The following is an 18019-nucleotide window of genomic DNA, read 5'->3' on the forward strand; positions in this document are numbered from 1 at the left end:
TTTCTTTTGCCTACTTTTAATTTGAAGTGAAGAATATTTTTAAGATACAGGTCCAGATTTTCTAAATTTTAAATTTCTGAGAACTAAAGCTTATTTTTAAAATATTGGTAAGATATGAAGGAACAAGGACAAGAACTTGTTTACAAGAAAAATATCTTAAAACAACCTGGATAGTCAATGAAAATAAATTTTATGTGCTCTTTTGTCAACTTTTGAGCAAGAAAGTAAATGAAAAAGAAACTGTAATAGAAAAGAGAATATGAACTTATTCCCTCACGGGTGAATTGTTTAGAAATAATGTAGCCCAATGCCACAAGCAAGCTCAGAGGACTCCAACCTTCAGACAGACTAGTTTAAACGAATATGGAGAATTTCCAAGTCATTAATAGCAGTTATAAACCAACTTACATTTCAACATTTGGAAGAAAATCATATCAATTTCAACATGAATTTGCATTCGTGAATGTTGGGCGAAAGAGATAAAAAAGAGCTCATAGGTGACAGTTTGACATGCAGCTTTTGAGTCTGACTTCCTGTCTCCCTTTGCGCAGAGGTTCATTTGGGTTGACTGCCAGAAATCCTTGCCAATAGCCACATGTAATGTGTCCTCACTGGATAGGCGCCATTGGCAGATAATGTAGTTTATAGTAGCACCAGATGAGGTCTTCCTACTATCAATTAGGATTCCTGAGATCTTGCACACATTTTGATTTAGGAAACATACCTCTTGTATTAAAGATCCCATGTGAAGAGCAGTCAGAGGGGTTTGCTCTGCTGGTTTGACAACCACTGTGTTTCCGCAGCTAAGGGCAGGCCCTATCTTCCAGAGGAACATGAGCAACGGGAAATTCCACTAGAAAGCAATATATAACAATAGATTCTTTGTATTGCTGAAAGCCACATTTGCTAATCTAACTTCTACATTTTATGCTCCCTGTAGATGTTAAATAAGAATTGTGGTAGTTTTGTTTAACCATCTGGTATATCCTAATTATGTTCATTGCTCAAAGCAACTCATAAATGCTAAAAACAACAACAACAAAAAACCAAACTCCAAAAAAACTAGATACAGGAAGAGAGTAGGAGAAAGTCATAAAATTTTATCAAGTGCTATTATTTTGAGTTTATATTCTACCAGGAAAAAAAAATCACTGTATGGTTTAGAAATCAAGCCTTACTATTAAATGTACTATAAGTTATCTGTGTTTAAAAAGTATAACTATTCCTCACTCCTTAATAGGTCTTTAATTATAACTATTTATGCAATAAAAATATTTAGTAATATTTACTTCCACTGAAAATAGCTTGCTGAAGGCAGAAGCCTAGAGTCTGGAGACTGACAGCTTGGTTCAAACCTCAGCTCAATCACTGAGCAGCCATTTGAATTCAGACAAGTTATATGCACTCTATGTATAATTTCATCATCTGCACATGCTGACAACAATTCTCTTTACTTCAAAACGCTGTCCTCAGGATTCATAGAGAAAGTGGTCCAAATGTTTAAACACAATGATTGGTTCACCACAGACATGCAGTAAATATTAGCAATTACTACTATTCAGGACTGTGTAATTTTATGAATTTTATTGGGAGTTTTGACTAACAAGCAATTTCATTCAAAACGTTGGTACATGTATATTTTAGTCTCATTGGAGCAAAAGATAAGTCATTGCCATTTCCTCATCTAAGAACATCAGGGCATTTTACCATCTTTTTTTTTTTTTTTTGGCCTTTTTTAATATGTCATTTAAAGTAAAATCATTGGTAGTCTCCTATTTGTTGGACTTAAAAGGAAATCTTCATGATTCTGCTTAAAGATGGTACTTTCTCAAAGAAGAATATGGAATATCAAACCCTTTTATCTAAAGGTAAAATATATTCCATACTGTGCTTCAAGCGCCTCTGGCACGGTTTCTTTCATTTAGTTAAGAAATTTCATTCAAGAATTTGAACACTCTGGTTGCTACTATTCTCCATGCTGAGAAGTCCCAATGCAGATATATGAAGTGTTGGAGAGCAGTTGGCCATACTATACTTTTTAAAATGGCTGATGTCTTACACAATGACTGCTTTGCTATGTACATGTTGTCTTAAACAGAGTTTACAATACAGCTTTTTAAAACAAACCTTAGAGTAAAAGGTTTAGATTTAGTGATACTGTCCTATGGAAATACACTCAAGAGATATACCAGAGTATAGATAGGATTTAGATTACCTAGTTTGTATTCAAAGGGTATAGTCACAGAGAGACCCAAGTTCAACAATGACTATATTTGCCCCACATTTAGCAAATATCTAAGCATTCCATTTGTGCCTGAGAAAGCGTCATTACCAAATGAAATAGAATTAGAACTCATTTCTTTTGAGACGGAAAGTTACATAAGGAAACAACTTACAGGAATGATTTGGCCACACACACCAACAGGCTCACTTCTTGTATATGTAAAAAAGTTTCCATCTGGAAAATAAAATGCACAAACATTTATGGACAAATGTGCTTGATAGTCACAGAATGGTGGTTTGGGGCTGATGTGAGAGGAAGATATAGACAATAATTTTTAAAAAGTGTGTATTGCTGATTATTTACAAAATGAAAGCCAGGTGAGCCCTCAAATAGTAATTTGAAATAAGAGGAACCATAAAACTTAGTTAGGTGCATAACTGGAAAAGATCTGAATGACATTTATTCTATCTCTGATCCTCCCAGAGGACTACTTTCTAATTCATACTTATTCTCAAAGTTTCCTTTCTTTCATGATAAAGGATATAAAAGGTGTGTAAATAGGAAAGAAACAGAGCTCTGTTTCTGATGACTTTTAAGTTCTAACAGTAATTTTTTAAGTGCCTAATTTAAAAATAGTAAAATTAAAACATAGGAGAATTAATAAATAGCTCTCTATGAGTGGCAAGTTTTTCCCACTGACTTGTTCTAAAAAGTCCTCTTTCTTTGCCTACCAAATGATAAAAGCAAATTCTCTTAATCTATGAAAAATATGCCAGAAGTAGAAGACATTTCTTTTCAGTCTGGATCTGATTGATTCACATGCCTCAATGAATGACCACACGTGACCTTGATGTGCTCATCCTGAGTTTACACTATGCTTTGTGATTAGTTCTGTTCTAGTTCCCACAAAAGTTTCCTGGCTGTCATAGCAAGAAGGCCCTTGTCAAGATGTATTTGTATTCTAAATGGCTTCTCCTGTTTTGTCAAAGGGTAAAATAAGTTTCTAAAATATCCACAGTTCTTGGTTCCACCATGGTCTCTCTCTCCCCTTTCCAGTTCCTGGTGCTCACTTCTAACCTGAGGGCTACTCCAATTAGATGGAAATGTACATCAGGGCCAGTCCTAGAGGATATTTTGTTTTCATAGTCAGTAAGTTTATATGAATTAAATTCAGCTCCTGGTGTTTTCCAAATTGATGTTTTCCATATTCTTATCCCATTATGTGCATACTGTATTAAAACACTAAAAAGCAAACATATTCACGCACACAAATTCTTAAGCTATAAACACAGGCTCATCTTTCTTTGAAACTATTTGAAACAAGTCAATGTGAATTAGTTTGTTTAATTAGCCTGCTCTAACTATACTGAGTTAGACCAGGCACACAGATGACCAGAGCTGACTCATACTGGAACATACGAAGAGGCTTAAATAATTACATTATAGGAAGAATATAAATGTCACCGTTAGAATAAAACCCAAATAAATAATTTCAGAGGCCAGCTTTGAAAAGTTTCCTTAGAGAGACAACTGCTTAAATCAGTAATTGTGGACATACAGATGTTCTTACTCTAATATTTTCTAAAATATCTGTAGTGTTATCTTCTGCATGATTATGCTGAAACAATTTTAAAATCCATATGATGAATCTTAGCAGAACTTCCAGGTTTAGAACTGCATTGTCTCAAAGTCAAGAAGAAAATAATTTTCCCCTACTTGGTTGACATCTTTAAAAGGGAGAGTTTGGAATTATTCATCTCTACAGTAATCTCCTCACCCCTACCCTCACTCTGGGTGGTTTCCTAAAGTTACTTACCCATGGGTATTGTACGGCCCTGGATCTTGTCAGCCCAGCCTGCACAGTAGCGTAATGTTTTTATGCAGCCTCCTAAATCCATCAGATATGCATTGGAAAATAGTTTTCCACCATTCATTGCCTCCATTGTCTGAAAAAGAGATCATCTCAAGTCTAAAGTTCCATAGAAATTTTAGATTAAAAAGATAGTCAATATTTCATCACTTCATGGCAAACAGATGGGGAAACAATGGAAACAGTGACAGACTTTATTTTCTTGGTTTCCAAAATCATTCAGATGGTGACTGCAGCCGTGAAATTAAAGACGCTTGCTCCTTGGAAGAAAAGCTATGACCAACCTAGATAGCATTTTAAAAAGCAGAGACGTTACTTTGCCGACAAAGGTCCATCTAGTCAAAGCTATGGTTTTTCCAGTAGTCATGTATGGATGTGAGAGTTGGACTATAAAAAAAGCTGAGTGCCAAAGAATTGATGCTTTTGAGCTGTGGTGTTGGAGAAGACTCCTGAGAGTCCCTTGGACTGCAAGGAGATCCGACCAGTCAATCTTACAATAAATCAGTCCTGGATATTCATTGGAAGGACTGATGCTGAAGCTGAAACTCCAATACTTTGGCCATCTGATGCAAAGAACTGACTCATTTGAAGAGACCCTGATGCTGGGAAAGATTGAAGGCAGGAGGAGAAGGAACGACATAGGATGAGATGGTTGGATGGCATCACTGACTCGATGGACATGAGTTTGAGCAAGCTCTGGGAGTGGGTGATGGACAGGGAAGCCTGCTGTGCTCTAGTCCACGGGGTCACAAAGAGTTGGACACGACTGAGTGACTGAAATGAACTGAATATTTTGAATAGTCATGTGCTAGGGAATTTTGAAAATACTGGAAGAAATCCTGTGAGGGATCTTGTATAACTTCCTCTTTTTAAAAAGGAGATTTAAAAAAAAGAGTTAAAATGACTTGCTTAAGGACATAAGATCTGGGTAGAAAAGGTATTGAGATTCTGGTTTCTAAACTTTAGTGCCCTTCTGTCTCATTCCGAATGCCCCTAGTGAACCAACTTTCCAGGAATTGGTCACAATTTGATACATACACAGCTTGTGAGAGTGGTACTTAGTCTCTTTAGCAGATCAGGGTTCCAACAAGATTTTACTTGTTGCATGATACAACAGTGTTTGTCTATTTACTGTTAGTGACCATTAATAATGCCTCAATAATCATTTTTAATTTTTACATTTCATGTGGATATTCTTACACAATTCACACAAACTTAAGTAACCTCTAGATTTTTTTTAATCCATGAGTTTTCTTCAACAAAATTTTGAATTGTGAAACTCTGAGTTTTGTCACTAATACCATAATTATTTTTTGAATGGTTAGGCTGTAAAGTTCAACATTTTCTAGTCTAGTGCCCTAATGGTTTTAGGATGACTATTTCTTCTTTTCCTCCTTTTCTTAAGCAGAACTTTTAAGATTTTGGGGCCTGATGTTCTGCTGAGGCAAGAATGTATAGGTGATAAACTCTTAAATCAGTTCCTTATCTGTTGTACTATATTCTGTCTCTGTAATTCACAGATTAAATAAATTAAGGAAGCCAAGTTTTAACATATTCAGCTTTCTTCCTGTAGGATGTTTCAGTTAATGTTACATTGTGTATAACTTCTAATTCCATACTTTAGCATATTTTATGCTGAATCTTTGATTGGATATTAAATAACACTGATTAACTATAACTAACAATAATGATTTTAAAAAGAAAGGCTTCCTGTTACTGCAAGCTAAGGTTCTAAAGGTAGTAAAAGCTTACTCTGAAATCTTCTGTTGCTATTGCTTTGTGTTAAATTGGCTTCTCAAGGAGAAAACAAGGAAACACCCCCTCCACCCATTTTATGTGCTGATCCATGTAACTGCTGAAATGTTTTTTAAAGAGGAGTATACATAAAAATAACATTTTTATAAACACATGAATGGATTTTTCTTTATTACTCTTTCACCTACAAAAAGAATATAATTTAAGCAAGACCATTGTGAATGTGTATCAGTTCATTTCAGGAAGGGAAAAAGTGGCCACTTATAACTGTTTTGGTGGGCTGAAACTGGAGAAATAAGAGTCATTTTAAAGAAATGTCCTGGGCACCTTTAACAAAATCCATGAGATTTTTTTTCACTCAGAGTTCAGTAGTCAAGTAAGTTCAAGAAAGCCAGTCTGTTATTCTAGAATCTTCATACTGCATATGACCTTCTTAAAGACTCAGAAATTCTACAGTTAAGGAAATAAATTTGTTTAATTTGTTTTAACTCAGAATCTGCCAAAGTTTGACTGCAAAATTTATTTTGGGAGTAGATATAACATCATCTAGAACCCGAGTGCAGAGTACTTACCGTCTGAGAATAACCTCAGTGGTATGGTTCATATACAAGAGCTAACAGAAGTTTTTTGCTTTGTTTGTGGAAAGTATATTGTTGTTTAGAGAGTATGTAGTAACCACTAACAACAAAACAACTTACCAATCCAAACCATGAATGCTTGCTAGAGATTTTGAGTTCTGCCCAGTTTAGTTAATACTCACCGCCAGGAGCAGACGATCTCTTTCAATTAAGTCAGCCAACTTGTTTATCAGCCGTCCTCTCTCTGAAGCATCCATAGTACGCCATGGAGAGCCAATCTGAAAAGCTTGTCTCGCAGCCTTCACTGCTTTGTCAACATCCTCCTGCAAGTCAAAGTGAATTCAATTAGTGGGCTAAATATATTCATAAATCCAATGGTAATAACCATATAAAATAGACTAGAGTTTCTCTTAAGCTGTGTCTTCATCAGCTCAAAGTCCAGCACATTGTACAGACTCAACTACTGTATATTAGAATTATACCTGCTGCCTACTTTTTGGAATGGTGAATGCCATATACAAAGCACATGCATGATTTCCTAGAATAGAAATATTACATTTTAATAGTTGCTATCATTGGAGTGTTTACCTTATATCAGGTAATGTGCTAATTGCTTTACACCTATTAACTCATTTAATTTTCAATAGTTTTATGAGACAAATACATTCCCTATTTTACAGATGAGGCAACTGAAGCAAAAAGGAAGGTTCAGATTTGCCCAAGCTCAATAGCTGAAAGTGGCTGAACTTTGTTTTAAACAGAGCCCAGCTGGCTGTAGAATCTTTGCTCTTCACCACTACATTTTACTGTTTTGGTGACTGGGTTGCCAAAAGTTCCAGGGAAACTCAAGATCTAAAAAAATGAGTATCTTCTTGGATCTCTGTTGATTTTATGGGCTGTGCACTCTCATGAAGAACCTACTGAAGGGTGAATAAGAACTGTGTTCTGCTGTTGAAGAGTAAACATTATAAACATGTCCTCAGTCCTCTTGTTGAGAGGGAAAAAAGGCACAGAGGCAGCAGGGTCTGGGATAAAGAAGGGTCAGAATATTACAACCTATTTCCCAACTGGGTGCAGAGAGATCCTTTGACTACCTAAATAGGTAAAGAAGTCAGTTTCTTACTCTTAAGGCACTGCTTTAATTATATGAATTCAAACAAAAGTAATCAAGAAATTTCACACTCAGTCTAGGTTTCTTGCCTTCATTTGTGTGTCTTTACTCACACCTTGTCCTAAACTGATTTATTCCTCCTGTTCTTTCCTACTCTGCCTCACTTAAATACTCTCCCAACCACTCACTCCCGTAGATCTTTGTTCAGATCCCATGTGAGCTCTATAGAATCCATCTACTGCAAAAATAACTGCCTCTTCCTTTACTATTTCATGTGTCCTTTTTCCTTCCCCCATCAAATCAGTTGCAAACACTTTAAACACATAGATTATCCCAGTGTTCTTTTGTATATCAGTCTGGTCACTATGAGAAGCTGTATAAGCTCCACAAATCATGGTGCCTCTTAGGCCAGTGTGTTTTCTTTTGGGTAGGAGTGATAGTTTCCTGAAAGAAACTGAAGAGAAAGTTGTTCTGTATTTTTTTTTAAGTTGCCCAAGTTAAAATGAACCCATTCAACAATGGTATCTTCCCTTGGGGGAGGCACGGATCTCAGATTAATATTCCCTATCTTTGATTATATTTAGTTAAGAAGTCCCAAACTGGAAATTCCCTGGTGGTCCAGTGGCCAAGATTCTACTCGTCCACTTCAGGCGCACAGGTTTGATCTCTGGTTGAAGAACTAAGATCCAGTGTAGTGTAGCCAAAAAATTTTTAAAAAAGAAGTTGTCCCAAACTTAGAAGTCTGCAAATTAAAATACAAGCAAAGTAAATTATTTTTACAACATTTATTGCCACACTAAGATGATCTTGGGCCAGAGGAATATTTTAGAAGCATAATCTGATCTAAGTGATAATATTATCACAGTACAGACTACAAGCAAATATTCTTTCCCTGTAAGCATCATACACTTGTATATATTACTGTTTAACGTTTGAGGGAATGACGATTATATACAATAAAATGCATGTATTATTACTCTCCATTCCTAAGAAATGCATATATACATATATATATGTACACATATATAGTTCATATTTTGAGTGTTCAGTTAACCATATTGATTGCTTATGTTTAGACATTGTTTTAGGCCATAGGTTCTCACCTTCTCCAAATTATTTTGGAAGAGTGCTGTTGAAAAACATTAAAGGCAAACTGCAAGAATCTGAAATTGCCAGCATGATCTGTAGATACCACAGCTTATAAAATACATGCTCTGTGTTTAAAGAGGTCTGTATGACACAGCTTTCACTGGGAACCTTCTGCTCAGTGTTCTATCATCAGCCTTAGCCAAATATGGTTTATCATAGGCATCCTGGCCTCTCAAAGGGATATGGAATAATTGGCTTCAAGACAAGTAACTCTGCCATATGGAAAATATGTTCCTGGAGAATGCTGCTATAAATAAGGGCAGTTTTGTGGTTATGTTCTTTAGATCATGCTTCTCCTTTTCTCATATATTTTATCTTTCAGGCACAGAAATAGAGTAATGGTAGTTAGTATATGGCTCTGGAACAAAACAACCCAGATCTGAATTCTGGTTCCTCATCTATTAACTATGTAAGTTTTGAAGTATCCATCTATTCATCCATTTATGATTTGCTAAACACTAAAGATTTGCTAAACACTCTATTCTGTAGCATTCTTATCAGGTTGCTAACAATAAAATAGTGAAGTAAAGAGACTGACCTTTTGAAAATCTTAATTGTGTGGGAGAAACATACAACTACATAATCACATCACTATTATAAACCATGAGAAATTTGGTTCAGTTGATTCTGAAGCAAACTATATTGTTATATGACTTCTCTAACCTTCTGTTTTCCTATCTTTTTAAAAAAGAATATTTATTTATTTAGGCTGTGTCAGGTCTTAGCTGTGGCATGTGGGACCTTTTGTTGTAGCACACAGATATTCTAGTTGTGGCACACAAGCTTAGTAATTGTGGTGTGTGGGTTTAGTTGCTCTGCTGCACGTGGGATCTTAGTTTCCCAACCAGGCATTGAACCTGTGTCCCCTGCATTGCAAGGAGGATTCTTAACCATTGGACCGCCAGAGAAGTCCCTTCTTATTTTTAAAATAGGGATAATTTACCTCACGTGCTTCCCAGGTGGCTCAGTGGTAAAGAATCTGCCTGCCAAAACAGGACATGGGTTCATTCCCTCAGTTGGGAAGATCTCCTGAAGAAAGAAATGGCAACCCACTCCAGTATTCTTGCCTGGAAAATTCCATGGATGGAGGAGCTTAGCAGGCTACTGTCCAGGGGCTTGCAAGAAGACGGATACCACTTAGCGACTAAACCACCATCATAATTCACCTCATGGAGTTGTGTTGAAGACTAAATAAGGTGATACTTGAAACATTTTCTGTGTGACAGACATTATGTTAAATGTTCATTAAGTGGTAGTACTTTCTATTGGAGTCGGAGCAAGTCAAAACAAACTTAACTCTCAGCAATTCTAGTGTATTTTAATCCTTCCTTTAAGTTTTCACTGCCCTGGTATTATTTTAGGCTATCATCTTGCATTGTTGCTAACCCTCCTAAGTCTGTTCTCTTCTCTCCTCAGATTGTTTGCCTACTGCGTGCTTAGTCGCTCAGTTGTGTTCAACTCTTTGCGACCCCATGAACAGTAGCCTGCCAGGCTCTTCTGTCCATGGGATTTCCCAGGCAAGTATACTGGAATGGGTAGACATTTCCTCTTCCAGGGGATCTTCCCAACCCAGGGATCAAACCTGCATATCCTGCTTCTCCTGTATTGGCAGGTAGATTCTTTACCACTCAGCCACCACTTTGTGGTCTTGCCTATTACTACCAGGCTAATCTTTCTCAAATAATTTGACCATATCATTTTCCCTTCCCAGTATTTGCAAATGCTCCCTTTTGCCCACAGTCCTGAAGCCAGTCTCCTCTTTCTGATTTTCAAGGCCTAGCATTTCAGGCTCCAAGTCACCTGCTCAAACTTGTATTTATACGTTTTCTACTCCAGGTAGCCCTCTATTTCTCACATTTGCTTTTGTCATTTTCCTTCCTAGAATGTTCTCCCAGCTCATCCCTTCTTTTCAAAATCCTTCATATTCTTTAAGACCCAGCTCAAATATCACAACCTATCTAAATCTTTGCTGAACTAAACCAGCTTGATAATAGCTACTAGTTAAGAGCTTACTAAGCTCCTGGCACTATACAACTGCTGTAGTTAAGCATCACAGACTTGGTTTTATAGGACATGAGATGTAGAACTAAAATTTGATTCCAAATCTGACTCCAAAATCCAGTTTTAGGATAGCTTCAAAGCTATCCTGATAATGATCTCCTTTGCAATGAATATTTACTGCTACCTCTAGTATAAGCTATGATATTTCTTACTCTTTGGGTCTACGATAGGAAGTTAGTAAATATTTAAACATTTTATTATGTATCTTATAATGAGTTTTAATTATGTTACATTGATTTTATATAAGGGCGCTCCTTATATAAATAATCTTATATTGATATTTACAAAATAATTCACATCTTAATTGATTCCATTACATAGCATAGCTTTTACATTAATCAAAACTATTAGGTATAGAGGTTTTTTAAAAATTATTATTATTATTATCCCAAAACTTTATTATTGCTTGGATTTTTAATCCAGGACTAGCATATCCAAAGACATAATTTTTAAATAACCAGAAAACTTTTTAACTGAAATTTTCTACCATCAATAGTGCTTTTACCTGATAGTGTTTGAAGTGTTCCTTTTTTAAAGTAAGGGACCACAAGTTCAACAGAAGAAGTTAAGGAAAGACTGAACTCATCCATTCTTGCCAGACCACGCATTTCCATGTTACATTCATCCATATTTGGAGAAAATAGTTATCAGACCAGTTTTACACCTGTCACAGACACTTACTGTAATGGACATTCACTTTTATCCCCACCAATTATTTGCTAGGTCATGCTGTAGTATTAAAAGCAGCTTGTGGGATTAGGCAATATAGCCTAAAAGAGCCACTGAAGTGAAAAGAAAACAGTTCCCACCCACATTTGTGCTTTGCTTTGTAACCTCCATTTGTTCTTGCCCCTCCTCCTCTCTTTATAATACCATTGAAAGGCTGTATGTAGCCCATTGTTAGCTCCATTCTACTCATAAATTAAATCCTTAAAACCTCTTGGCTCATTATCTAAAGAGTCAGTTCCAGAATATTAGGTTTACTGTGACCCTGTAATTTACTAGATTTGTACCTTCACTAAGCAACGTTAGAAGTTACTATACATTTGTCAGCAAACTTGTGAGAACAGCAATAATTATTTAAAAACAAAAGCTGGTAGATTATTTCAGAAAAGAATATGACAACAAGAGCACTGGATCTTAAGCAAACAGTTGCTTGCTATGGACAGTTTATACCATAAACAATCTAACTTGAGAGATCAAGTATTCAGCCAACTCCATTAGCACAGTGACCTGATTTGAAGCTTTGTTGGACGTTAATGAATGTTTTTAATCTACATTTGCACAGACAGTTCTTCTCTTCAACAAGCAGCAGTAACCGTCAATAAGCAGAGAGCAAATGGATAATAGGTATTTCTAAAGCTTCAGGTGTGATCATCAGCTTTCCCTCACCCCACTTTAGAAAGAGGGTAGATCTCACCAACTATGCCAAGTCCTCAGATGGCCTGACAAGATTTCACCTGGAATTCCAGGCACAGATTTGTTTTACTGAGGAAACTCAGTAAACAGGGGCAAAGTGAGATGTCCAAGGCCCCAGAGCTGAAGAATTAAGAAATGTTTTTTTCTTTCGTTAATGCAAACTGCAGATGGTTCTGTGGTCTCCCTCCTGAGAGGCAGGGACACCTCTGGAGAGAAAGTATATGCAGCCATCAGGGGCTCAACTCTGCCCTCAGCTTGTCTGTTGTTGCTTTTGCCACCCCTTCAGGGTTGTCAGAGCTACTCAAGCAACGAGGATATTTGAGGTCATAATGCTGGGTTGGGGGCTTCCCTGGTGGCTCAGGGGTCAAGAATCCACCTGCAATGCAGGAACCACGGGAGATGCAGGTTCGATCCCTGGATCAGGAAGATCCCTTGGGGTAGGGAATGGCAACCCATTCCAGTATTCCTGCCAGGAAAAATCCCACTGGGCCTGGTGGGCTACAGTCCACAGGGTTGCAAAGAGTCAGACATGACTGAAGTGATTTAGCACGCACAGAATGCTGGGTAGATCTCTAGGAGTCTCTGATTTAAAAGCTATTTTTCTTTATTGAATGTGAAAAACCAATTTTTCTCTTATTTCTAGGAATGGCTCATGGCACCCAGGGTTCTGAGTTTCCTGGATACTTTGCCAGGGATCATCAGTATTTCTCTGCCCTAGTTCAGTCTTGTGCCATTTCAGAGAGATGCAGATGATTGTCTTAGCACAGTTTCCAATCATTAACTTCCTTACTTGTCAGAACCCCTGCCTCCTGTTAAATGTTAACAACATTAACATTTGAGACACAACTTATGTTTTAATATATTCGTTCAGTGGTTCTCAAAGCGTATTCCCTTATCCTGATCCCAAAACATCAGCTTCAGCTAAGAATTTGTCAGAAATGCAGGTCCTCAGGTCTCACTCTAGAATTATTGAAACAAACTCTGGGATCAGTGGGGCTCAGGGATGTTTTAATAAGCCTCCCAGGAAATTCTAAAGCATCCAAAATTTCTAGAATTACTGCTTTAGTCAGTAGTCAATTTAGTACTAGATTTCTGAGATGTATGAAATATATGGAAACAAAACCTGATGAAGGAGTAAATGATTTCATTTATTCATTACTTATAGTGTGTTAGATACCATGGGCATAAAGGTGAGATGTAGTGTAGATCTCTACAAGAAGCATATTGTCTCAGACAAATTAACCAATAAGCAATAAAACACAAGGTTTATAATATACATAAATGTGGTGTTCTATAATGACAAAGAAGAGAGCAATTCTACCTGGAAAGTTTAGAGAAAGCTTAAAGAAGTGTGAAACCTATAACGATGGAGGCTTCGTTGTATGTCTGGCGCTATTAAAACACTTCACTTACTTGTTTTCTTTTTTTTCAGTTCTTTTGCGGGGACCCCATGCATTGGAAGCATGGAGTCTTAACCACTGGACCACCAGGGAAGTCCCCCATGTTTTCTTAGTTAAACTCCCGCAAGTTTTTCCTACCTCCCTCTTTTATACAAAAAGGAATAGACCTCCAAGAGGTTAAACGATAAATGCAGCTGTGGATCTTTTGTGCTCTTATCACAGATGATGACTTGAACTTGGTCCCAAGGACAGCACCACGGCCATCGTCTAGAGGCAGTGACCAACATGCAATGTTCAGGGCATGGTAAAGGTTGGAACTCTTACACTGATAGGGAAAAGTGGAAGCCAAAAGCAAAATTTGTTTTTCCCCAGAGTCAATGAGAAGCCCTTGAAGAATTTATGCATGGATGAACTCTGGTATATAGAAAGTGAAATCTGAAAGCAGATGACGTGTGTCTCCATTCTATTTTGCTTCTACTTCTCAAGCTGTTGACTCCTCTGTCTAAACTCTGCATTCTTGCCCCTCAAGGCATGGGTCTCATTTCTTCTGATAATACTGCAACCTGAATCCAGGATCTTTCCTAAATCCTAAAGTGCCCTGCAGGTCTATCACTGTTTTCAAATAGGTTTGCAAGGTGTAATATCTTGAAATTAGTCGATTGGGAAGAAGATAATGAAAGAATGGAGAAAGGACAAGAACACATGACTGCAGCCATGAACTGAACAATGTCGAGAGTAGTATTATCCTTGAATTTTGCTTAGTTTTCATCTTCCAATAAGTAGTCTTTTCATGTAGCAAAATAATTAACCTCTTTATATTTTACATGACAGAAATTAAAATCTTGATAAGAGTTGGACAACTAAAGACCAGAAAAATCTTTTCAAATTAGACCATATTCTTTTTAAGATATGTGTTCAGATAAAAATTCTGAAGGCTTTTAATCTCGTCACTCCCTGACCTACTTAATATCACCCTCTCTTACTTTAATAATATTCACAAAGAAAAAGAGTAGCCCTGCCAGTCACAGGTTCTGGAGTCAGAAGCACAGCATTTGAATGCTGATTTCATTATATATTAGCAATGTCATCTTGAGTAAATTACCCTTTTATTTCTGCTATTCTATCATCATTTGTAAAAGTGGCTAGCAGTAGTACATAGGGTTGCATTGTGTACTAATTTTTTTTAAATCAGTATTAAAAATTATCACCATAAAAATTAGCTTTAGTTGTTATATTATTAGCTAGAAGGAAACAACACAATTTGTGATTCAACTTAAATCCTTTAAAATTCAGTTTTTTAGGTACTGATTAATGCTAATTCAATGATTGTTAATGCAATGACTTGGCAATGTATTATTACTAAAGTCCTGTATAAAATTTTTTTAGTTTCCATTTGTCACTTAAGAAAAATGTTTTATATAAACAAAGGATTTCTCCACTTTTTAAACCTATGACTATTCACTTCATACATAGTCTGTTCATACAATAAATATAGACACTATTTCAATTGAAAAACAAGCAAGGAAAATAATATGAAAATAATCTCCACACCCAGAAGAACAGGCTCATCATTATTACGTGACTATTGAGTACCCTTTATGTACCAAGAATATTTCCCCAGATGCCCTGGAAACCATATTTTCATGACATGACTATTTGAAGATGGAATAGTGGTTAGGTACTCAGAATGGTGAGAAACAAAGAAGCCTGGCATAAAATGCAAATAGTGTTACAAAACTCACCTTATCTCCTTCTTCCACCTCACAGAGTATCTCCTCAGTTGCGGGATTAAAGACTGGAAATTTCTTACCACTCACTGAACTATGCCACTCATTGTTTATGAAGATCTGTAGACAGAGAGAAGGTAAGTAAACGTATTTAAATATCCAGCCAATTTCAGAAACATTTTATAAACTTAAACTAAAGCACTAAGTGAAGCCAATGTTACAACCTCACCTCCCTCAGCTACTTGCCTTCCCCAGGAATTTTTTGACTGTTTAAAACATTTTACACACAAACACACACACGCATGCATACGTAACACACTAAAATAAAGTAATACTTTACAATTTCACTAAGATATGAGGTCATTTCAAGAACAGAAAATACAGACTGGAGAAAACAATTTAGAAAAAGATGCTGTTATCTTAAATAACCATGAATTTGAGGCATGAGTGAAGGCTTAATTGGGCTTGATCTTTATGAATCATTGTCTATTTTCCACTTCAGATTCTGAACATGCTCATCCTGGGCTACTGGTGATTTGGTATAGTAAGTGACTATTTTCTGATCCTTTAGTTTACTGTCTTGAAAGTAGCCTGAGGGAGGATTTTAAAAGAAGATTGCTTAGGAAAAAAATCAGTTAGTGACATTTTTTCATTGACTTTTTAAAGATATAAGGGTTTCATTCTTCTTTTTAAAAGGTTATCTAGTAAATTATTTGTCCTCAGATGAAATCAGGTACTAGATTTCTTAGTTCTATTGATGAGAAAGAGACCTGCATCTAAAGAAACAGGGGGTCCAGAAAATAATTGAATTTTGTTCTGTGTACACAAAGAGTAAGAATATTAAGAAGTGTTAGTATGTCGTTTAAAAAGTCTTGAGTTTCAATTTTTGCAATGCTGAATTTGCATTTCTTTATGGAAACTATAATAACTTTGATATCGCATTTATCTTTTCACAGAATAAAAATATCTTACGTAGCCAAATTAAGAAGTACCATTTTTGTGATAAATAAAGTTATGTTTTGTTTCTGACAAAAGCTAGAATTTCTTCTTATTCCTCTCATCCCATTATTTCTTGTTTATTCTCTTTTTTCCTATTCATTATTGAAATACAAAAAAGTCATAAGTACAGTGTTGAATATTATGTATTGTGACTTCCTATTAGATTATTGTTACAACATGAACTAGTTTATTTAATTTTAAACCACAGGTAATTGACCCATGAAATTTTAAATGAAAGGTGACATACACAGTGATCTGTAATATGAATGATGTCTTAACTCAGACACCTGCTCTTAACTTCATATTTAAAGATAAGTTATTAATTGTGCAACTCTGAGGGAAAATGTATTGAAACACTGCCCCTCAAGGTTTAAATTGGTTGTTATGCTAAACACAAATTACTGAACTATTAAAGATTCCCCAGTGACAACTCTCAAGATTATAAAATGAAATAAAAGCAGTCTTTTAAATTAACCTGTGGGTTTGCACTGACTTAGCTATTCTGTGCAGTGTCCAAATTTAGCTTAACATTCTGTCAAATTAATAAGATATATATTACTATATATCACAAAATGCTTACATATAATTAATTCTATATTCTGTGATTTACAAGATTGTTACCAAAGAAATTAAAAAATTATTATAAATGCATTCCCTGTTCTCCTACACATCTACTATAAAGCTTGTCACTTTTTTAAAAACTCATTTTTAAATGTCTGCCTTCCCTCTTATCTTAAGATAAGGTCAAGGACAGTCTGTGTCTGTTTCTCTGATTTATCCTCAGAACAAAAAAAATCCCAAAGTGTTCAGCACAATCCCAGGCCTCAAGTGATCTTAACCTCAGTGAAGAACTCTTAACTAAATAACTTAAAATTGAATCAAAGAACCTAGAATCCAATAGTTATATATGGGTAGGATCTATAATATTCTGCACGTGTCCACTCTGATATTTTGACTTGCTAAAAAAACAAGAGGAAGGATATGTCTCCTTATTTGCCTATTCATGCCAGTGTAACCTATGTATTTGGAGGAGTTCCAAAGAATTGTAGTGCTAGCCTGGAACTGACAGGAAAAAAGATGTGGACATGAATAAATAAAGGGGGAAGTGGTACAAAGCAGTTCAGATGAAGAGACTAGATGTCCAAAGACACAAATATGGAAGTTTGAGAAAGAAGTATCGAGAAAATCCTTGTTTCTCTGATAGGGTAATATAATACAGACAAAGACCATAAAATTCCTATTAGCCTCTAAGAAAAAAATATAAACATTTTAGTTGAACTTAAAGAAAAATAAATTTAGATTACAACTACTGACTTGCTCAACATCTTTTGGAGTGAATCAGCATTGTAGCTATTAAAACCACTCTTAAAGAGTGTTTTCTTTCCTATGTCTTTAGCCCTATTTTTCCCCCAAGAGATCACTGGGAAGCACATTAATCAAAGTGTCCCAAGTTCAGCTCATTGCCATTTCTCGCTTTACACCGCTCTCACTTCAAACTAAGGTTCTAAAACTTGTTCTTGCATTCTCTCTCTCTCTTACACACATACACGCACCCCTTCACTCTTCTTTAAAGACACACAGAACCCCTACTCATCCTTTTTTTTATCACTGTGTTCTATGCTACCTGGAGAAGGAAAAGTCTAGTCAATCTAGTATTCTGGCCTGGAGAATCCCATGGACTGTATGGTCCGTGGGGTCACAAAGAGTCAGATATGACTGAGCCACT

The 18019-nt window shown here is 36.1% G+C and overlaps 1 protein-coding gene across 4 annotated transcripts in view; it reads right to left on the reverse strand.

Annotated features, from left to right (window-relative positions):
* ALDH1A1 (aldehyde dehydrogenase 1 family member A1) overlaps positions 1 to 18019 on the reverse strand; it is an 86268-nt gene that overhangs the window by 25933 nt on the left and 42316 nt on the right. For 3 of the 4 annotated variants that reach the window (XM_081505448.1, XM_081505449.1, XM_081505446.1), the window contains 5 exons: positions 15310 to 15414; positions 6610 to 6750; positions 4041 to 4170; positions 2397 to 2458; positions 725 to 853 (listed from right to left, as the gene is read on the reverse strand). In XM_081505448.1, the coding sequence (XP_081361574.1) occupies positions 725 to 853; positions 2397 to 2458; positions 4041 to 4170; positions 6610 to 6684 (396 nt within the window). In that variant the 5' untranslated portion in view covers positions 6685 to 6750; positions 15310 to 15414. Of the gene's footprint in view, positions 1 to 724; positions 854 to 2396; positions 2459 to 4040; positions 4171 to 6609; positions 6781 to 11975; positions 12450 to 15309; positions 15415 to 18019 lie in introns of those variants that run through there. The other variant, XM_081505450.1, reaches the window with a different exon arrangement.

This window comes from Giraffa tippelskirchi, chromosome 1 (genome assembly GCF_054371585.1).
Source record: "Giraffa tippelskirchi isolate mGirTip1 chromosome 1, T2T-mGirTip1v1.2.pri, whole genome shotgun sequence".
NCBI lineage: Eukaryota > Metazoa > Chordata > Mammalia > Artiodactyla > Giraffidae > Giraffa > Giraffa tippelskirchi.